Source organism: Abramis brama (genome assembly GCF_963993115.1).
Source record: "Abramis brama genome assembly, chromosome: 23".
Classification (NCBI taxonomy): Eukaryota; Metazoa; Chordata; class Actinopteri; order Cypriniformes; family Leuciscidae; genus Abramis; species Abramis brama.
Window position 1 is genome coordinate 2173175 of NC_139985.1, and position 23314 is coordinate 2196488.

Sequence of the window (23314 nt, forward strand, 5' to 3'; positions counted from 1 at the left end):
CTAATTAATGATGTAGGCCGACTAATCTAATCCAACCACTCAAATCATTAGAGGTCACTGACTTATTATCAGTGCAAAAACATCAGTTGACGCACTGAATTTCTCTGCCAGTGTGTGTTTTCATTTGATCTGCACATGTGAATGATGTTGTTGTGCTGAGAGAGAGAGAGAGAGAGAGAGAGAGAGAGAGGGCGCGCGCTTCTGCCCACCCGACGCGAGAGATGACGCGCGGCGACTCCTCAGCAAACACTCATGCCACTCCTCAGTCACTAACTACTAGAGGAAGAGGAGGAGGAGGAGGAGAGGTGGTCATGGACCCTGGAGTGTGTGTTCTGGAGCTGCTGGGTGTGTGTTTGTCGCTGGCCGCCTGCTTGTGTTCGCTCCTCACCACCGCCATGCCCCGCTGGCTCACGCTCTCCACGGAGCTCCTGCCCACGGAGAGCTTCGAGCTGGGGTTGTGGGGAACATGTGTGGTGCAGGACCTCGGGGTCACCGAGTGCCGGCCGTACGACAGTCTGCTGGGTCTCCCTCCTGACATTCGCCTCGCCAGAATCCTGATGTGCGCGACGGTGGCTGCAGGTTTAATCGGCCTGTCCTTCTCCATCCCGGGCATCCACCTGGTGAACAGCTGCAGACGCACGGAGAACTTCGAGGCCAAGCGGACCCTGAAAATGCTCGGTGGGATCTTTGGCTTGGTTGCAGGAGTGCTCGCGCTCGTGCCCGTGTCGTATGTGGCGCACCTGACGGTCCTGCGCTTCTTCGACGAGAGCGTGCCGAGCGTGGTTCCTCGCTGGGAGTTTGGAGACGCGCTCTTCTTCGGGTGGACCGCTGGGTGTTTGCATGTGGTGGCTGGCTTCTTGTTGGTCACCTCTTGCTTGTATCTGCGAGAGGAAACATGCCCACTACACCAGTCTATCCCGCTAAACAGAGCGCGCGTTACGCGTCCGGAACGATCTCCATCACGCAGGAGGACAGAGTATGTGTGAGATATTAAACCTCTGGTCCGTTAAACACACAGTTTTGCTTCAACTAATGTTTTGCTGCACTGATAATTATTCAATGGTCTCGATTGATCAGATATATGTGAGTTGATTGTAAATAAATGCTGCTACTTTCTGTTTTTATTTTTTTATCAGATTGGTAACCCTTTACAATAAGGTCCTATTATTCAATAACATCAACTAACAATTGCTACAGTATTTATTAATCTTTGTTAATTCTAGTTAATGGAAAAAAAATACAACTATTCATTGTTAGTTCGTGTCAGCTCAGGTCTATTAAATATAATATTAACATTTGATTTCAATAATGTATTAGTAAATGTTATAATTAACATAATTCATGTTAAATGAAACGGAACCTTATTGTAAAGTGTTACCCTTAATTTAGATTATAAATCATCAGTACTGTTGCAAGCTATTTATGAATCATGTTATAAGCTCGTTTGACACCCAGATCTGCACATGTGAATATGATTCTAATGAGAAACAGTTTACTAATCGTGAAAATGAAATATGCAAACTTTCCAAGAAAGTGCACTTTTATGACTATGAGGTCATTTATATATCAAGACAATTTTATGCTAATTATCCAAATATTGCCAGAAAAACCAGCCTCAAGCTTGTCAGTTTGTCTGTTTTTATATATTTTAAAGCGCTGAAAGAGAGCGAGTGAATGAGAGATTATATATTGTGTTCTCTGACATGTCAAAGTACCAAAGTTGTGATGATCAGTCAATAAATCACCTTAATGTTTTTGTCATGTGATGTGTGGAGAGATGGAGGTTTTCATTTTTTTTTTTTTACTTTGTGAAATTGGCTTTAATTTATCAGGTTAAAGCAAATATGTTTATGACAATATTGCTTGTGAGGATCATAAATTAAGAAAGAATATTTTAAAATGCTTAATAAACTAAATTCACATGCAGTGAAAGGTCTGAGACCAGTTAAAAAATCGCATTAAGTTGCATATATATATCATTTTCATGTAAATGTTATATATGTATTCTATTTATATATAATTTCCAAGTTTAAATTAGATTTTCCAAGTTCCTCTCAGACTTTTGAATGCATATATTATCAATATATAAAAAATGTAGTAAAAATATCAAATATAATGAGAGATTTATAGACAAACGGATCTAGATTTGATTATATGATGATGAAATGTGCAGTATAATTTCATCTACTTCAACTATTGCATCTTGGAAGGGAGAATTACTTTTAATCTTGTTCTGCATAACTTGAAAGAAACAATGTTAACACATGGTGAAAGTGACGAGTGTGTTCAACATGACCCTCCGTTCTCTTCACTGAGACAAAATTGCATTACATAAGACGACATCATTATATAAAAGATATCCATGTAAGTGTGTGATCTCTGATGTGTGTGTCCTGATGGTGTCCCAGTTCTGCTGGAGGAATGTGTCTTTGATCATGTCCAGATCTCTTCAGGTTTTAACTGTGTTTGCGTGGACCGGATCTTCTCAGAGGTTCTGCCCGACCCGGGTTCATGCTGTCAGATGAAAGTTCTCATTGTTGTCTTTCCACAATGGACTCATTATAATGTTGCATGCTAATCTTGCCATCTTTTACATACAAAGGTTTCTTCACTATCAGGAGCACATGGTGCCGACGGCTTCATGCCCACTTCCTTTATGATAATGAGCCGTATGGATGAAACACATCCTCCAAGTCATGATCTCTGGAGTGAGAGTAAAGAATTACCATTGCTATACGCTAAAAACAAAACATTTGGCCTTAAATTTATTTGAATTACATATACATTTTTTTATGAACATGTTAAAAAATATCTCTATCTGTGAAACAAATTGGATTTATTTATGATAAATATACAAAAAACCAGGGTTTGTGTATTTAAAACACTTTTACTTAACACTATTACGACTGACAAACATCATATACCTAACGTATTCTTGCATTAGTCTTTAGCACAATCATATATACTTCAGTATCTTTAGTTGAACCTCAGCACTATTTCTGGATAACTAAAGTATACCAAGTACAAAATTAGTTGTTCCAATTTAGAAGACTTTAAGTACACCAATTTAGTATACCCAAAGGACAATTGCAGGGTATTTATATTAATAAATACATAAATATTTAAAATACATCACTAGGGCAGATTAACTACAATAAGATCTATAACATGCATTTATAAAATAGTGTGAATTTTCATTTCATGCTGACTTTAATGATGCTGATTTAACAACATGCTGAATAATTAGGCTTGTGTGACTTGCATTCGAGGTATACAGTCGCAGTGCATCCTTTTTTGAGCTACAGGAATCTAAATGACTGTATTATTTGATTTGTGAACAGAAATCTGGGTTTACTGCTTGTTTTTGGTTCTGACGTGCGTAAGAGAGGCCTTTTGTTCTGCTGCCATCGGTCTTGGCACAATGTGGACCTCAGAAAAAACTGCTTTGGCACAGACTGTACTTCCAGTCTAACAATTAGTGTAGTGATGTTCTGGAGAGCTTTCACGTGCCCTGCCACTGCCATCCTCCGCTCGAGTTCACATGAGCGGGTCTGCAGAGAGGTCGAGAGCTCGAGATGTGAGATCCACACCTACCAGACATGGCCGGACGCCAGCGCCTCGATGACGCACGCTCAGGACTCTCACCATAACTCAAGGCTTTTAAAGTTCTTCCAGAGTCTTAACCTTAACAACTATAATAATGCTAGCATTTTACAATAAGGTCTCACTTGTTAACATTAATGAATGAACTAACATGGATTAACAATGAGCAATACAGGTGAAACTCGAAAAAATAGAATATCGTGCAAAAGTTAGTGTATTTCAGTAATTCAAATCAAAAGGTGAAACTAATATATTTAGTATATATAACTATATATGCATGATTATACTTTTCAGAGGGCTGACATTTCTGTATTTAAAATCCTTTTTTTTATTGATTTCAGGTAATATTCAAATTTTCTGAGATTTTGAATTTGGGGTTTTCATAAGCTGTAAGCCATAATCATCACAATTATAACTTTTGCACGATATTCATATTTTTCGAGTTTCACCTGTATATTCTTAAAGTATTTATTAACCTGGTTAATGTTAGTTAATAAAAATGTTAATGTTGGTTCACAGTGCATTAACTATTGTTAAAATATATCTTTGATATTAAAAATGTATTAGTAATTTTCAGAATAATAAATTCTGTAGAAGTATTGTTCATTGTTAGTTCATGTTAACCAATTTATTTAACTAATGAAACCTTATTGTAAAGAATTCCTGTAAAGTGCTGCAATGGTGAAGTATATATAAAAAAAACATGCAACAATTAATGACAATGATATAAAAAAGAGGTTAATACAAAACTTACTAAACAAGCTAATTAAGGTTTTCAGTTGCCAATTTGCACATTATCCATCTTAAATAGTGTGCAAAAGTACACTGAAAAAAATTTGGAGTAGGATTTACTTGAAAAAAGCTAGGCAACTTTTTTCACTCAGAAAATGCTAGTAAATTTACAAAGATTTGCCAAGTAAAAACCTAAACATATTCATCAGTAGCTTTAATTAGAAATCTTTAAGTTAAATTTACTTGGAATATGGAATTAAGTAAACTTTACTTAACCTAGTTAAGTGAAAGTAACACAGAAAATAGGTAATTTTAACTTGGCTAGTAAAAGGTTGATTAATATCGATTTAGTTGAAATTTCCTTTGCATTACATTTCACTCAAACAATAATATTGAATTATACTAGTCATTTATAGTATGTGCTTTACTTAGATTATCTAAGTAATTTATACTACAGTATGTCAGATGTTAAGTATCATGTGAATGCAAAGACCTCAATACTTGGTAGACAATACACAATGACGGTAACATTTGATGGATCGTTTTTGTGTTTGAATGTGTCATTTTGAGCAGAAAATTTACTCGAAATGTCACAAAATGTCAAGTTACTAATCCTGACAACAAAAGCAATGATAAAACAGTGTAAATACAGCTGGAAACCAGTGAAAAATGAACCTCATTAATTATTCAAGGTCCAGTGCATGATGGGAACCCCAGTATCAGAAAAGCTGAGTAATTTTTACTTAATTTTATTGAGTTGATATTTACGCTTTCATTTCTACACGCTTGAATTAAGTACTGATATGGAATTTACTTCGTTTTTTTTTTCTTGCCTGAACTAACTTTTTCATGTAAATTACATTGTTGTTTTTTCAGTAGTATTTACTTCACCAAAAAATCATTTTTTACAGTGTAATATTAGTGCTTCCAATATCAAACTATGAGGGGAGCGTATGCTTTTTGAGCCAACATTATCCACAATCCTTTGCACAACGAAATGCATTTGTTACTGTTTTTCTTTAAATATAAATTATGAAATAATATTTTTTTTTGAGGTAGTGAAACAACATGGTAAAGCTTACATGCATTACAACACAAATAGTGCACTGAAAAGGCAATCTGTGACATCAAAACTGCTGTACTTTTTATCACAAGTGAAGTACATACATTAAGTATTTACCCACAAAAATAAATAAATTATATATATATAAAACCTGTTCTCTCAGTGTGGACAAACTTATGTCTACATGAAGCTTCTTACCCAACAATCACTGTACAAAAAAATCCCTTCAATCACAATGTTCCTGCAGGATCAAGCTAAGAAAGATAAAAGAAATAATCCCCTTAATTCCTTCATTGTCTTGATCATCAGGATTACAGCCGGTCTCATAAGTCCCTGTCCATGCTTTTATCTTCTTTCTACAGTAATGAACCGTGTTTTATAGTCGAACTGGAGTTTAATGCAGTTGTGCTCATGACTTTGGGATTATAATCAGATAATGACTTTATGAAATTCTTCCCTGGAAAATCAAAAGCATCAGAAATACAATTGTAAATGTACAACCTTTGACAATGTTTTGTGACATTTACTTATCTCACTTATCTCCCCTCAAAAACAATGGCAGTGCTTTACAACTAGAACAGCAAGAGCTAAATCAACTTATCATTACATCTAAACCAACAACATGTTTATTAGATCCAAAACCCACAAAACTTTCTTACTGAAAGAGTTCGTATGAGAAGAGCCTCTTCTCAACATTATCTCCAGGTCATGTCCCGAGACTTATTAAGCCTCTCATTATATCAACTAGATCCAAATAAATTGGCAATTTACAGACCTATTTTAAATCTTCCATTTATGTATAAAATACTTGAAAAAGTCTCCACTCAATTGTGCTCCTTCCTGTAAAATAATATCCATGAAAAAGTTCATATTAGCGCAGAAACTGCGCTCGTTAAAATTACAAACGACTTACTTCTAGCTTCTGACTGTCTCTCAACACTATCTTAATCTTAGATCTATAGACACTATAGATCATAAAATACTCTTAGATCGACTACAAAATTACTCTGGTACTCAGGGACAGGCTTTAAGGTATCGTACCTATCAGATCGTTACCATTTTGTTTATTTGAGCAGGGAATTATCCAAGTTAACCAGTAAATTATGGAGTGCCTCAAGGCTCTGTTTTGGGCCCTCTGCTATTTTCAATATACAAACATAGAATTAGTTTCCACTGTTATGTCGATGATACTCAGTTATATATTTCATAACGACCAGATGAAATTTCTAAATTATCCACGTTGACAGAGTGTGTTAAAGATATAAAATATTTTCTTCCTTTTCTTCTATTAAATTAATTTAAGACTGAGGTAATATTTATTGGACCAAAAACCTGTTCACAGAATCTCTTAGAATAGAATTTTAATAAAAGGATGTACTGTAACTTCATCTTCTTGCTAAATTAGACAGCAACTTGTCTTTCGAAAATTATATTTCATACGTTAAAAAACAAACAATATGTATTGCGAGTGCTACACAAATAAATCTGAACTGTATAACAGAGATCTCTCAAACTGGGAAAAGTACATAAAAAGTATTTTTACTATGTGTAACATCAATTATTCCATACTTCAATGTAATTTCAACAAATATTCCTGTAGCTCAAACAGAGCTTGCCATCAGCAACTCAAATAGTGTTTTGAACAATGACAGACCCTTTAAACAATTCAAATACATTACACAGAAATGTCTTCTTAACAGGATACATAATGGCACATCCATTTTTGAATCCCTCAGTGCATTACCATGTTAAATCCATTGTTCTTCAGATAGAACCTCCATTTTTTTGGATTTTTTATTTTATTTGTTATTTACCTTTAAATTACTAGATTTGATCAATAAATAAATAGTAATTTAAGCAAATTATTCACATTCAGCTCAAAATATCTTACATTGGGTGTCTTTGGCGACTTGCTCTTGTGGAAAACAATGTAACATGATATTTCATGACTCTTGCCACTAGATAAAGCAAATGAGCCGTTTCCGCTGGGTTTTACTTCAGTATGCATTCAGATACACATGTAGACATTATTAAATAATTTTCTTGGCAAACTTTTAGCATTTTTAGTTTGAATTTTGAGCAATTTTAGATTTTTCTATGTGTACTGAAGCATCCCTCGCATTACATTAATTCCTATGGGGGTCAAATTGACCCACGATTGAAGGATTTGTTACTTTTTTAAAATTTCAACCACAAAACTCCTCGAATCCATTCATTTTTTTAGTGTGTGTGTATTCGTGGTTCAATTGCGACAAAAGTCCTAGGGTCTTGAACCCCTCTGATGAAACACTCAAATTTTAACATAAAATAATAATAATAATAATTATAATTTTCGGTTCAAAATGACCCGAAGAAAAGGATGAGTTAACTGTTATTCTGCGTTTGGAAAGCTGGATTGTCAATTCCCTGGCGGTTAACACGGATCCCCGAGGATCCTTCTCCAGGCCACGAGGGCCTCACTTTGGGCCCCAGCACGACCGGGACCCTGTAGGACAGAAACACCACCCCGCTGCAGACCAACAGGGTGGATGCAAAAATCCCCACGATGATCCCGGGTCCGATGTGCTGCTTCACAGGAGCGGGAGGCATGAGAAACTCTGCTGGGAATATTATAGTCTGATTGTTTACGACTGAATGGAGATTCCAGCACACGGGAACGAGCGCAGCAGCTCCGGTGAAGATGAACAGAAACCCGCCGGTGTAAAACGCCAGTCTGATGGCTTTAAACTGGTTCAGTCCGAAGTAAATATTCCTGAGGCCGTAAACGACGCTAGCGTTTCCAATGAGCCCAAGAATCAGAGCCACTAACATGAGCACCTGAGCCGATGCGATCTCTGGTGGCGTGAACGACTCCAACAAACCAATCCTCTGACAGAACATGATCTGATTGTTGGATAAGATCAGAGTATGACTATAAAAACACACTCTCCAAATACCCACCCAAGCCAGACCGGAAGTGATGACTGACAGGTCAGACACTTCCCAAACGCGCCACTCCACCAGCCCGAGGGTCACTATGATGAGAATCCAGCCGACCGTCCCGAGCCAGAAAGCCACGAACTGGGCATGAGCCGTGTGGACGAGATAAGCCATGCTTTAGACTTCAGATTCAGTCTCTTTAATGTGACAAACATCCATCCTGAAGAGCCTCGTCTTCTCTGAAGCCGCTGATGGCTCTTAATGGAGTTCAGCGACTCAGAGCAGGAGTGGTGTGGGTTTAACTAACCAATGTCTCCAAGTAACCTGGCAAACAAACCTCACATCCCTCTGAGACAAAGAGAGACAGACAGAGATCTAGTTTAGATCATAAACTTCCTGTTGCTTTGTTTCAGAAAACAAACAGAGAAATGTAATACTTCAGTTAAAGGCCATATGGTATTTTGTGTGCCCAAATGCAGACACTGCATAACACACATAAAAGAGTAATAATTAATAAACCTATTATATATATATATATATATATATATATATATATATGCGCGTGTGTATACTGTATGCATGTATACTGTATACACACACTGTATATTTATGTTATGCAGACACACACGCACATATATATATACATACTGTACACACACATATATATATATATGTATATATGTGTGTGTGTGTATGTATGTATATATATATAATAGGTTTATTATTTATTACTCTTTTGTCAAAATAAAATAGTAAATAGTAATTAACGATGATAAGCCTGGTGTTCATTTAATGAATTATTTACACTACCGGTCAGACGTCAGAAGTCTCTTCTGCTCACCAAGGCTGCATTTATTTGATAAAAAATACAGTAAAAACAGTGAAATATTATTACAATTAAAAATTTTCTATTTTAATCCATATTAAAGTGTAACTTATTCCTGTGATCAAAGCTGTTTGTGGATATTTTAAAATATATTTTCAATCAATACACATACAGTCTAATTAAAGTTTCAAATAAATTATAATGAAAAGCTGATCGTATTACCATATCAGCACATGTTCCCCTGATCCATGAATCTTTACTGCTTCTTCATCGACGCTCGGCGTTGTACTGGAAACGTAAAACGTACTTCCTTTAGCTCAGAAATCCAGTGTAAACAAGCCTGTGAATATGTTTCTGTGAATGATTGACCACGGCTCACCAATCATAAAATCAAACCAATAAGGAATTTGAAATCATTTGCATCATCTTGGAAAACACAGCGACTCATAAAATCATAAAGTGTGGGTGAGGCTTCAGAACGAGTAATAAAACATTAAACAACTTATTAATAAGATACTGTAAAATCAATAAAAACTACTGTGAAAATGTTTGTGAATAAAACCAAATGGCAAGTGTGATGTAAACCAGATGAATTCACTGTTGCGATCTGTCCATACAAGAACTTAACAGCAAATTTGCAGTATATAAATATTTCTATTTTTATTCCAAATGTATTTCAGCAGAAGTGCACTGAAAGCGCATCTATGATCGGTGTATCACCAGCCTGCAATAAAAGAGTCTTCCGGTTCACAGTGAGATTGGAAAGCAGGGAAATGGGCCACAAATCAAGATTTTACATACGAGATGAGATATTCTGAAGCTCCTTCCTACCAATCATGGTTATTTCATTCAGTAAAAAAACAAACAAACAGGAAAGTTCAAAACATTTACGCTGAAATGAGTAAAATGGTGCGGATCTAGTTAAGAACAAGCAGATCTAATGTGGTAGAAACCTTTCTGTTAATAGCACCATTAGCATTCAGTAGCAAAATTAATTAGTTAAACGTAAATACAGGTACAAAAAACCTTAATACGGACTAAAAGAGATCCTTTCAAACTTTTAGACAGCATATCCCTGAAAACGTGAGTGGATATTCAACGCGTGAATTCACCAGTGCTAAACAAAACTGGAATCATTTAAAAGTTCAAAGCATTTCTATGACTATCAGAATGATTTTGAACATAATAAGTCTATGCAATGCACACAAGCAGATCTGAAATCAATGCTCAATATCTGCTGTCTCGAGTCTTGCTGAACCCGTCTCGATCGGGTCAGTATAGAAGTCTCTGGTCCAGCGGCAGACTGTCCTTCAGACATTTGAGCTGCTCTTCCCCCAGTTTGATCTTATCTTCCAGTTTGCGTTGCTCAATAATGAGCGCTGACTTCATTTTGACGAAGTGCCGGTAGTCAGCCAGACGCTCCTCGCTGAGGTGACTGGCCAGAATCTCATAAACCAGACGTTCTCTTCGGTCCAAGTTTTCCTTCAGCTCTTTGGCATCTTCGTGCTGGCGAATCAGCAGTTTGCGTTTCTCGGTCAAAGTGTGCTGAAAGTACAACACATGAGTTTTTATTGTACATTCTTAAAATGTGTTTTTTTCTCTCTCTCTGGTAGAACTAATGTTAAATTGCCCCAATTAAGCTATTTTAAAGTTCCTAATTTTATTTTTGTGGAAGTGTCCTTAAAATAGGTTTACATGCATCTAAGGTCCAAAAACACTTTGTCTCATAATAAACAGTGCTACGGAAGCCCTGAACCGCAAAAACTTTTTACTGTAAGCTTAAATGTATCGACTTTATTCTCGTAATTTTTCGACTTTATTCTCGTAATATTCCGACTTTATTCTCGAAATATTTCGACTTTAATCTTAAATAGTTTTTTTTGTTTTTTTACGGATTTTTTTTCTTTTTTCGTTGCGGTTCAGGGCTTTCCGTACATTGCACATCACTTCTTTTCTCACAGTGTCTGAAACGGTTAGATCAAGGATTCAGTCTCTCTAAACCCGCCTTTCCGAGAGCCTACTCTGCTCTGATTGGTCAGACGGCCCAGTCTGTTGTGATTGGTCAACCAAATGCTTATTAGCAAATCTGAATTTCAGCTCTTTCGGCTTCCTCAGCACTTGATACACAGTGATAGATCAGTTTTACCGTATCATGAAAGTGGATTTGCTTTGGCAGAAGAAAACAGCGTCTTCTCGACATGAACAACACGAACCAAACTCTTCCAGTCTCAGATACAACTACAGTGTTTGAGGGCGGGGCTAAGCAGACGCTGTTCAGCCAATGAAGATCACAGGCTGGCATTATGCAAATCAGCAGGAAGTGAGACGGGAATTACTGACGACTCGTTTCAAACAGTTCAGAATCGTTCTTTCTTTCGGGAGACAAAAACTCCATTTATTGTCCACTTTGTCTTTGTAACTTTTCAGACCTTTTACATTCACAAACAACTATATTACACACTACATGAAAGGTCGAAAAAAATCACAATGGGGCACTTTAAATTAGGACTAGTTCAGTCAACTTTAGACTCATAGATCAAGTTTATTCCATCATATTAAATGCTGAGACTTTAATCTCATGTTCTTTGACAGAACTACAGAAAAAACCTTTACATGCATCTAACTGTTACCTTCTCGTCCGCTGACGTTCCCTCCTCCAGGTTATCGAGAGCGTTTTCCACGCGAGCCAGTCGGCCGGATAGAGACAGCAGGAGACTGACCACTTTATCCAGGTCTCCCACGAACATGCGAAACTTCTCCAGCTCGTTGGGTTTGCAGATGGTCTGAACGGTGGCTTCAACGTCCTCTCCCAGAGCGTTATTATCCTGAACGTCCTCCTGAAGACTCTCACGCGCCTCTCGCAGAACCTGCAGCTTCTTACTTAAGCTGTCAATCAACTCTTGCTGCAGACACACAGAAATTACAGAGAAATCAACCAGATCATTTAATCGTCAACTGTCATATTTTCCAGGTTCATTCCTTCACAAATGCTTTTTGAAACATGCTGCAACTTACATAATGCAGTAATGTCAAGGTACGAGAGCTTAAGTTTATTTGTATAGCGCATTCACACACATAATGTGACTTATCTGTGTGTTTTTTTTCTCTCAACAATGCAATTTTGACTCGTTGCTACCAGTACAGCACAACAGGAGTAAAAACCAAGCAACAAAATTATGAATATAACCCTTGTACCTTCTTGTTGGACAGGTCATAATCAAGTTCGTCCTCTGAATCCTGTTCCTCCATGTGCTCCTGCATGTCCTTCATCTTTATGAGGAGCTCTGCTTTAGGTGCGGATGTGCTGTAATATGACGAACTGCTCACCAACGACGCTGACGAAGACAAACTGTCCTCCACCCTGCAGAAATCAAACATTCATGGGTCACTCGAAAGAAAAAATCTGTGAAAAATCACCAGGTAAATAAAGTTTTTTTAAACAGATTTAGAGTCAAGTAGATTGTACTTGTTATACTTGTGTGTTTATTTGATAATTGAATATATTGTGTGTGTGTGTGTGTGTGTGTCAGTAGAGGGCAGTAGTGTACAGGTTTTCACTCTAACTGATCTAATGCTTCATGACTCCAATTAGTAAAACAACAAACACTGTAATTCCAGTTGAACAGCTGATGGCCAAAACATGTACGTATTGCAGCTAATGACGAACAAATGAGAAATGACAAAACAGGAATGTCTCATTTTGCTTAAAAAATTCCCACAAACCTGTGAAGAACATCATCTGGCTCATATTTACCCCAAAATACAAAAAAGGGAAAGAAATAAGAAATTACATTATGGTTTAAAAATTAACCTTAGGACTATTATGATTTTTTTTTTAGCAATTTTTAATGACCATTTACCCTTCAGAAAATGCTCATTACCATAATACAAATATGCTAAATAATGAAATTTACATTTAGCGTGAAGAAATTATGTATTATTTACATCAGCACAAAATGTATTGTATTGAGGATCACTTATATAATGAGTATATAATGATAATCATCAATCAGAATGATTACTAAAAAACTCAAAAGCTAAGCGTTTAGATGCATCACAGTAAAATTTCAGTGTTTGAGGAAATTTGAGGAAAAATTTACCCAACTGTCATGAAAAAGTCCCAATTAAACAATTCTTAAATTGCACTAAAATAGTTTTAATTGATTCAAAATCTAAAAGTTTTTTTTCTCTTTTGATTTTCAGGTGAAATGTGACCATGTTTTTGTGTACCTTGAAATGCAATGTAAGTCGCTTTGGATAAAAGCGTCTGCCAAATGCATAAATGTAAATGTAAATGTGCCATTCGCGTCTCTATCTCAGACGGTGTACCTCTGCGCTGTGTTTTTGGGAGACGTCTGTTTGTTGATGGCTTTCCTCCTCTGCTGCACTCCCTCCAGGAGCTGCTCCCCCTGTGGGAATATTCCCTCCATCAGATCCATTGTAGTCTTCATTTTACTCTGATCCAAGATGTCCACCAGACTCTTGTCCTTCCCCATGATATCTCTGGCCAGCTCCTCTCGTTTCAGGTCCTCCTCTGAATGTTCGGTCAAGCCGTTGCTTGTCGGCTCTGTGTTGTCTAGTACCGTCTGATGTTCTGTGTTTTTGATGGGATCTGGATGGGCGTAGGAAATAAACAGCGACTTGGATTTCTCTGGAGAATCTGTTTTTTTTAGCTGGCCAGTTTTCGGCACCTCAGAGCTTCCAGATGATTCAACATGTTGCACATAGTTTCTGTTTTCTCTCTCTGAACCATTTTCTGCACAGACAATCTGTATGGGGACCTTCCGCCCAGCAGTGTTTGGCTCTGATGTTTCCTCCGTCTTACTCCTGCAATAGGGAACAAATTCATCATGAGTCAAAATGTGACTTTTTAGCAGGGAAACTTCCAATAATGATGACCCTAAATGGCAGATTCATAATCCTGATCAGTCTACTATCCTATCAGTATCTAAAGCCGTATTTGGACGGGACTAGTGTGGAGCAAGTAACATGGAGAGCTGGTGTAAAGTAATAATTACCAGAGCTTCTCTGTGATTTTAGTCCCGTCTGAATGTGCATCTCAGTAATCATCAAGGACAATTCATTTTCAATTCATTTTTATTGGAGGATAACCCCTTCAAGATAACACCAAACACTTACACACTCGCACATAAAGCTCTTCCTCACAACCAACCACCCCAACCTGTCCCAACTCTGTCCAAAGCGTATTCACATAAACAGTATAGTATGATATTAAGATGTTACAGGAGAGAATCATATTTGACGAAGCCACCAAAACAAACAAATATATAACCTACATATACATACATATACAAAAATACATACCTATATACACATACATACACATATGTATGCATACATGTCAGTAAAGATCACGGCGACTTTTACCTTCAGTAAAAAGGTCCGGAAAAATGACCTCGGGTAACACTGATCCCGTGCGAATAGACCCGCTGTAAATATATGTATGTAAATATTTCGTCATTTCGTGTTTAAAAGTAGTTTTGCACGGTTTTTCAAGTATGGAGTCGCTTGAAAAAGCATCAGTTGCGTTCTAGACGCTGGGACGAGTCTGTGGCAAAACTCAAGTGTTTTACACACACCATTCAGATCAGAAAGAAGATCGACAGCACTTGTTAGAGGCACGAAACATCTTTTAGCGTTAGGTAAGTGCCTATTACCAACACAATCCAATCTGAAGTTAATTAATACATCGTTCGACTGGACATAACTGTTTTATATATATACATATAGGTTATATGTGTTTGCGCACGTGATATTAGGACGCAACGTAATACACACATGACGACAGGAGTGACGGCGGTGTGTAAATCGAGTTACTCTCCCACTTCTGCTAGTTTACTGAGATATCTTATCCCGTGCGAATTGGCCATTAATATTACAGATGTCCTGTGGTAAAATTACATTACTCCATCTACCCTTATAAAGTTAATCCCGTCCGAATAGGGCTTAATACTTTAGTTACCTGCATGGATCCTTTTTCTGCACAGTTGCAGGTGGTTCATCTGTGAGCTTCTGTGGACAGAACTGAGGAGAAGGAGAACGGGAACGTGTTCTGCTGGCTGAGGTTACCGTCAGATCAGTGTTCTGCTTGGGAGAGGAACGACCTAAAAGACGTGGCGTATGAGATAACGTTCCCTCGGTGTCTGATCTCTGGGCCTCCTCTGGTGCAGGAGTCAGGTGTACGTCTCTCTCCAGATGTTCTGGCGAAGTAATCGGTCTTTGGGGCTCTTGAGTTGGCTCAGGAGAAGAGGTCTGAACCCTAAATTCCTGGGAAGCTCTGGAAGGGAACATGGTATCTGGCTGTGAGGGTTGGGCGGACCTCTGCGGTTCAGAACCTTTGTTTTTAGGAAGCCGTTGCTTTGACATGGGAACCTGGAGATGATTTGAAGAGAGAGTTGCCGGCTGCCTGGTGTCAGGTTTGGGTCTCTGGTTAGAGGCAAGAGGCACAGCAACACTTTCCAGAACGTTCAGTGTTATGGGCTCGGAGATGTTGAGTGTACTGTGCTCCCTTCCGGATACTCTGTAAAATAGAAATTACAATAAAACTAAGTCAGAAAATGAACACATTCAGTGTTCACGATCCACACTCCAATCCAGAAGGGGGCGCGTGCGGTAATGCAACACTGTTTGCTAACAGCCATTATAGGAAAAAGAGCAGAAGAAGACGAAACTATCTTTCCACCAACCCAAAACAAGAGTTCAGATGACACACAATAGCTTGCCAGAAGCCTATACGCTGAGTTTCGATTCATTTCTGTGACGCGCTCCACAAACTTCACGGAAAAGAAACCGGGACAGCAGAAATCTTTATTTTACACAAGCACAATGTTTTGTTTTTATTGTGAGTGTACACAAATAAAGACCCTTTACCGTTTTGAATGATGTCTTACTCTTATCTGTATGACCATAAATGATAGAGTATCTGAAGTTGTTTCCACTGTTATAATGAGACAAAATTGTTTGGCGTTGTGCCAATTTGTGTCGTGGAAGTCGCACTATAGTCCAGTTCTGAAATATGCATGTCCTGGAAATGTGAAGCCTTTAGTGCCGCTTCACTCGCTGTCTCTTCGTGGAGAGGTGAAGTAGGCAGATGTAGATGTTTCTTGAAAAAGCGTATTATTGAACTTTGTGCATCTGCCATTGTCAGAAAATGACATTGTAGGCTACACACAACACGTTAATAAAACCAATAATTTTGGAAATAGCCGTTGCACTTTACTGTGCAGCATTGGTCAACAAATCAACAATTCCTTAATTTTTTTATTTTAACCCTTGTGTGGTGTTCATATTTTTGTTATTCAGCCAGTGTTTGTGGATCTGGTGGACCCGCTGCATTTTTGGGCTTTTAATTCAACATAAATCAAACAATTTATGTTAAAATACTCAACAGATGTTTACTTCATCCTAATTACAAGCAATATAAACAGCATATATGGTTAATATTTTCCCTTTACCTTTGTTAAATCACATTTAAGAATTGCAACCTTGTGCAGGAATGGCAGGGGTAGAAACACAACTCACTTTTGCACTCATACTCTCTCACACTTACACACAATCTCTCTCTCACATGCACGCACACACTCACACACACTCACACTTGGATATGTGGTTTACGGGGACTCTCCATAGGCGTAATGGTTTTCTAATGTACAAACTGTATAATCTATCCCCCTACACTAACCCTACCCCTAAACCTACCAATCACAGAAAACTTTTGGCATTTTTTGAATTTCAAAAAACACCAATTAGTATGTTTTTTTTAAGCCGTTTGGTTTATGAGGACGCAGATCGAACCGGGACCCCAAAACCAAGGTACATACCGAACCGTGACTTCGGTGTACAGATCCACCCCCTAATATGTCCATTATCAGATCAATGAAATTATAGGCCCTTACTTGTATCTGAACACATAGACAAGACAAGAATTCCTAACCTGGTGATACGGGTCTCCTGTTGGCCATTGGCTTCAGGCTGAGATTCCACAGGAGACTTTCTGGGTGGCAGAGGGATTTTCTGAAAGGAATGTGGATCCGTTAACACAGATGCCAAAGATTCTTCTCCCTGAAGGACGGACTGGCCTTGCTTAAAGATCATGTTATCATACTTTATCCACTGTGCCAGCAGCAAACCCACTACAACTATTACTAAACAATGCATTGTGTATCTAATGAAATAGGGAGAATATTGAATTCTAAATCTTTTGAAAGTGATGTCTGGGCCATACCTGTCAACCCTCCCATTTTTCCCGGGATTCTCCCTTATTTTACCTTGCTATCATCCCGTTTAATTATTTTCCCGTATTTTTAATCTTTCTATAAAAAAATTAAAAAAATCCCACTGGGCGCAATCCAGCTAATTTCATTGGTTAAGGTTACAATGACGGGTAGGTTTAGTGATCAGTGTTTGGTGTAGGCCAGGGCTATTCAATTAGTTTCATTCGAGGGCCGCATTATCAAATCGAAAAGTTGAGGTGGGCCGGTGGGTTGGTTTGGGGGTTTATCTTATTTATTGAAACATAACAGTTTCAATAAATAAGTTAAAGTAACTCTAAAAAAGTATGGTATTTACTTGGAAATGTGGTACCCAACAGTAGCCTATGCAAATATATAAAACCATAATAAATAAAAAACTTGATAATTTACAGCTGTGTACAACTATTTTCCTTGGAACAAATAAATTATTTATACAAACTTATAGCTGTTGGTGAGAAATAATAATAATTTTATTTATAATTGTTATGCTTAAATGAAAATATTCTGACAGTGAGACTTGTTAACCACAGGCTACTCACTCCCAATGTATAAAAAATGCCTAAACACAAGTTAAAAACTATACGCACCTTTACAAAGAAACTGACATAATTTCATAACAAGCATTAATTATATATTCCTCTACCCACTTAATAAAACTAATGCAATATAAATCACTATATTTACTATTATATATATATATAATATTATAGTATATATATATATATATATATTTACTATATTTATGTAACCTATTACTACATAGTATTCAATATAAATATTGCACATTTCTGCCCAACCATGGTAAATTACTACAGTAAATTCATGGTAGGCCTAAATGTTTGTAAGGGTGATTAGGGGATTTAAAGTCTTCTAATTTCGTTCATGCCACAATGTTTCTCCTGCTTTCCTCATCAGTCTTATTGGGAATGTTGAGGCTGTTTCCTCCGATTTAATACTAATTAAATCATCGAGTGATTTGTGGTTTGTAACAGAGAGGTTTCTGTCGAACTGAAACACTTCCCACTGGTTGTCGCAACGCTGTTTAATATAGTGTCCGGGACCGGGAGTAAACCATGGAGTAAACGCAACTCCGTGCTGGGCCGTGTTGAAACAACTAGTGAAACAACTGAAAGAATCGCTATTTGTTGTTATACTGTACTGAACGAGAAACCGCTTCAGATGATTCAGTGATGGAGCGGTCCGAATGAATCCGAATAGTTTTAGACCGTTATGCAAGCGCGTTTAGAATCGAACCAAAATAATGATTCATTCACGAATGATTGGTATCGCTGGTTAAGTCACATAAATTCGGGACACATATAATAACTGCTGAAATATTCGCATGTAAAACGTTTCTCAGGTCAATCGGAGCGAGTATCAAACTGAATTAGCCGCACCGCCAGGAAAAGAGGAGGAGGGAGGTTGGTGCCGTCGGGCCGCATGGAGATGATTGGCGGGCCGCATTTGGCCCGCGGGCCGCCAATTGAATAGCCCTGGTGTAGGCAATCAATACTGTGATTCACATGACCAATAAAATCTTTAGAATCGGCTAAAAATTCTTAGCCCAATCCAATGGTCTGGGCAACAAAAACATTATCAATATCATGACAAAACAAAGAATCATCTTCTCACCTGTCCATAGAAGTCAGCAGAAGGGGAGGAACGGGATCTTTCATGAACACACACTGTGCTGTTGGATTCCTCCAAGCCTGAGTCCAGGATGTTTTCAGCTGAACGGTATCTGCCCGTGGTTCTTCTTTCCACCGGCTTTTTCTGCATGTTCCACGTAGCCTCATATTCAGCAAACGTACCGAGCCGTTGTTGCTCCTCTGCATTAAGGTCAGCGTGGCTCGATTTACTTTGTTTTAAGGGAGCTTGATGGATGCTTTCACAGTCTCCAGTTAATCTAGTCTTTCTCTCATTGTGGTCTTCATTGGGAATGAGCAGCGACTGCTTGGGAATGGGCTTTTGGAGAACTGGTTTGCAGGAACTTTCAAAGAACTTGTATCGGTCCACAAAGGACCCAGCTGCTTTATCCTCAACTCCTATTTTATTGATCTTGTCCGGTTCAGAGAAGGAATGTATCTTTTTGTCCACGGGAAACCGTCTACGCCCGCCAATGCGGGTGAGCTGCCCATTAACAGGCCCAGATCTTTTGGGAAGTTGATCCGATGCAGATTCGTTCCCAGGAAGCTCCAGGTCCCTCCTCATAAATGACGTGGCCTTCAGAACTTTGGCTTGGGCTTCCTTCAGATGATCTTTGTAAGTGTTGGTGAAGGAACCATCAGAAGACGATGTGGAGGTCTCATTAGACTTCCAGATGTCAGAGTCATCCTCAACTTCACTTGAGCAGGTCAAGGTAGCTGCACTCCTGCTTTTCTGAAGTTGATCCCTCTTCTGTTGGATCTCGTTGCGTAGAGTTGTGGCGTAGCGGTCACTCCTTCTTCCCTGTTTACCACCGGTGGCATCAGTTGATTCTTGACCACCTGCTTTGGCTGTTACGGTAATTTTTTCAGCCATCTTGCTCTCTTGGGCCAGAGAGTGCAACAAGGGGGTCTTGTGTGGACAGATCTTGTGATCCTGCTTGCTGATCCACGGATTGTCCAGGTGTTGAGTGGACATTTGGTTCTTCTGCTCCATCTGGTTTTTTGGTACGTGCCTGGAAGGCTGTGGCTTAACTCCATCTTTCTTCTTTTGAGTCTCTCTTTCCCCAGAGCTGGACTTTGAAATCCCATGATTTGGTACAGGGGACGTGGCTTGAGATGCAGGACTGATGGCCTGTTTGCTGTAGCCGTTGGAGCTCTTGTTCTCAGGTAGATTGAGTTGGGGATACTTTGTCTTCACAGCCTTTTGAGAACCAACCAAGCTTCTGTCTGTAGCACCTTGAGCAGTTCCCATTTCAGACCTTCGTTCATCTCCTATCCAACCCTGCGTAGATGATTTCAGGGATGGCTGCTGGGCAGTGATGCAGTAGTAACGGAAATGAGCCTGGCCCTCATAATTGGGGTCCAATGCCATGCTGGTTCTGGCTTTGTTTCGACTGCCAGCGTTGGTGGGTAAATCTTGAAGGCTTCGGTAGTAGCTCCCAACACTCTGGGTATTTGGTGAACTTGTAGCGTTAGGGTGCACAGAAAAGGGACTATCATCACTGTGCTGTCTCTGATGCTGAAGCTCGTAAGTAAATGGGTTCTGCCCTTGTCTTACATCAGTGCTTGACAGGGAAAAGGGTTTGGAAGGTTTTAGCTTATTTGGGTAGTCTTCAACCGAAAGATACGGCTGAAAGAAGTCCTTCTTTGGAGGTGGGTTGTAGCTGTGTCTCGCTTCAGCATCCAACTGTTGGTTCACAGCTCTGCAGTGAGGTTTCTGTTGTGGATATACAGATATTCCTTCAGGGAACGATCCCACCAAGCTCTTCTCATGAACTCTGGTGGCTGTGAAACTATCACTACGCAAGGGAGGTGGAGGAGCAGGAGGAGCTTGAATAGTGGTCATCTTGCTCTCGGGAATATGCCACACAGGTCTATGGTTGGATCTCCAAGTGGAGGAGAATTTGGAGCTAGCTTGCTCCTCCACACTGGGACTCACTCGTCCCCCGTTGCCCATGGGGATCTGCAGGTATCTGTGGCAGTCATTGGGAACGCCAGGATCGTTGGGAACGCCTCTGTAAAAAATCCCTTCTGTGGGAGCAACACCCCGAGGTGAACTGTGGTCAGTTGTGCCTGATAAAAACATTGGGTGATCTTCTCCACCATTGGGTTTGCTTGACGGCTGCTCTTTTGAGAAAGCGTGAGATGAGGGCTCTACACTTTCCATATCTCCCACTGAGCTGGACTGGCAGGACACTTGTCGCATATTGGTCTGTCCCCAACAGCTGGTGAATTCTTTTGTGGGTGACCTGGTAAAATACAAAGAAAATAAATGATGCTGACTGAGATTCATTTAAATTCATTGCATACACACCCTCAGAATCTCACCCTGCATCATATTTTGTATGCCAAGTGGAGTCAGGTGCAGGGCTGGGTTCAGATTTAGGGCTGTCTGTGGGGGGGTTATCTGTGGATTTAGCAGAGTGCCACGAATGGGGTCTACATGATGATTCATTCCTCCTGAAATAAAAATTAAAAATTAATCCTGAAAATTAAATTAAATTAAAATTGTAAAATTTTCAGAAAGGCTTATTCTAGAAATTGTAACAGTACTTTGTACATAATTATAGCCAACAACGGGTTAGAACTAAGGACAGATACAATTTTAAAAATAGTAATAAATAAATAAATAAATAAATATGAACAATTAGAAAAAAATAAATGAATAAAATAATGAATTTTATGTAAATCTACATATAATAAATAAACATGTCTGTCTAAATGTTGGGTTGCTACAAGTCACCATTTTCACTTCAGATGTGCAAAATATTTTTTTGTAAACATTATTAAAGAATAAAATGCAAAAAAAAAAAAACACTACTAATGTTAAAGGTGTTAAGAAAACATCAGTTATCATTCAGACTATCAGGAATATTTCTGCTCTAAGAGATAGAAACTGTGAATAACATCATTTAATCCTTTTGCAGAATATAATTTCATGATAACTCATTCAGCTGCACCAGACGTACCCTTTGAAGCGATTATTCCTGAAATGCATGTGAGGTGGAAAAGGAGGGGATACAATCAGATCAAGACAAATTATGTAAGAAACACAAGCAGAATATTTGTTCAAATGTTTTTGACAAATGATCAGCACTCATCAACAAGACAACAGGAAACACTGGAGATTCTGCACTGACGCTCACAGGTTATAAACAAGCCAGTGAAATTGACAGCTCGATAATAAGCTTAAGCGTATAATCCCCGTCTTGCACGTGAACAGCACAGCTACAGCTAAGACGCCACATGGCAGAGGATGTGATACTCGGGTCTGGCAGGGGTGGACGGGTCGATGGGTGAGAGCTACAGGAGCGTACAGGGCTGGGGGTCACGAGACAGAGGCCAACAGCTCCACAATACCTCATAGAACTTCTCAAAATCTTCGTGAGAAAGTTCCTGGCCACGTGTACTTCACTTTCTGCAGGCATTGTTTGAGTTACAATATCCACCATTTTAATCTTCCTGCGCAACAAGGTAGAGAAAACACAGTGTATACTGTAGATCAACTGGAGCATAAAACATATGAACTGCTCAATGTTGTAAAAAAAACAAAAAAACATTCATTTTTGTTAAAAAGATTATAAAATAAAATAAATATTTAATAATAAAAAATAAAAAATTATATATATAAAACAATAAAAATAATGTGGTATATAAAAATATATGTGTGTAGTAAATCCTTAATTCACTTAAGTGAAAATTTTTTTTTAGTCTGTCCTGAACCAGATAAATAAATTGTAGATTTACTCTAAATTATGTTAAAGTTGAGTAAAATGACTTAAACCATGACTTAATTTTTAAAGGTAAAATTGAGTTTTTACATGAAAAGTATTACAATCATGCTAATTTATACTAAAAGTTAATGATCCAAATCATTAACCAAAACAGGATTTGAGAGATTGATTATCCATCCTAATGTATAAGTCACAGGGTTATTATCATTAACTTAAACTAAAGCCAAAACCATAAAAAAACTAAACTAAAATAAACATTAACTGAAATTAATAAAAATATTAGAATAAATATTCCAACATTTGGAATAAATAAATAAACAATTATTTTAAAAATAAATATTAACAATTAATATTTAGTTTAAGTTGCAGCACTAAAATAAAACGAAATAGATCTATAAAAATAAAGTAAAATAAAAACATACAAGATAACTAAAATGTTTTTTTCATATAAAAACAGAAAACATAAAAATCAAATCCAATTCAAAATATTACAAAAACTATAATATAGTATATAAATG

General features: G+C 38.1%; 3 protein-coding genes across 14 annotated transcripts in view; 1 reads left to right on the forward strand and 2 right to left on the reverse strand.

Moving 5' to 3' along the window:
- The first annotated feature begins 284 nt into the window (after positions 1 to 284).
- On the forward strand, positions 285 to 1925 carry LOC311074383 (claudin-22). The gene has a single exon (XM_084100951.1). The coding sequence runs from the start codon at positions 312 to 314 to the stop codon at positions 984 to 986; it is 675 nt and encodes a 224-aa protein (XP_083957077.1). The 5' UTR covers positions 285 to 311; the 3' UTR covers positions 987 to 1925.
- Positions 1926 to 5211: 3286 nt separating this feature from the next.
- Positions 5212 to 9569, reverse strand: LOC311074075 (claudin-34-like). The gene is made up of 2 exons (XM_084100365.1): positions 9128 to 9569; positions 5212 to 8665 (listed from the first exon to the last, which is right to left on the reverse strand). Exon 2 carries the CDS (start codon positions 8489 to 8491, stop codon positions 7763 to 7765), a length of 729 nt encoding a protein of 242 aa, XP_083956491.1. The 5' UTR covers positions 8492 to 8665; positions 9128 to 9569; the 3' UTR covers positions 5212 to 7762.
- A 208-nt stretch (positions 9570 to 9777) lies between these two features.
- The window catches only part of shroom2b (shroom family member 2b), a 31575-nt gene continuing 18038 nt past the window's right edge, over positions 9778 to 23314 (reverse strand). For 2 of the 12 annotated variants that reach the window (XM_084100358.1, XM_084100357.1), the window contains exons 2-11: positions 22423 to 22524; positions 22032 to 22049; positions 21391 to 21522; positions 19049 to 21311; positions 17098 to 17177; positions 15127 to 15684; positions 13473 to 13970; positions 12339 to 12504; positions 11774 to 12046; positions 9778 to 10688 (exon numbers count right to left, since the gene is read on the reverse strand). In XM_084100358.1, coding sequence (XP_083956484.1) covers positions 10416 to 10688; positions 11774 to 12046; positions 12339 to 12504; positions 13473 to 13970; positions 15127 to 15684; positions 17098 to 17177; positions 19049 to 21311; positions 21391 to 21522; positions 22032 to 22049; positions 22423 to 22514 — 4353 coding nt within the window. In that variant the 5' untranslated portion in view covers positions 22515 to 22524 and the 3' untranslated portion in view covers positions 9778 to 10415. Of the gene's footprint in view, positions 10689 to 11773; positions 12047 to 12338; positions 12505 to 13472; positions 13971 to 15126; positions 15685 to 17097; positions 17178 to 19048; positions 21312 to 21390; positions 21548 to 22031; positions 22050 to 22422; positions 22525 to 23314 lie in introns of all 12 variants that reach the window. The other 10 variants (XM_084100363.1, XM_084100362.1, XM_084100354.1 and 7 more) reach the window with 7 other exon arrangements.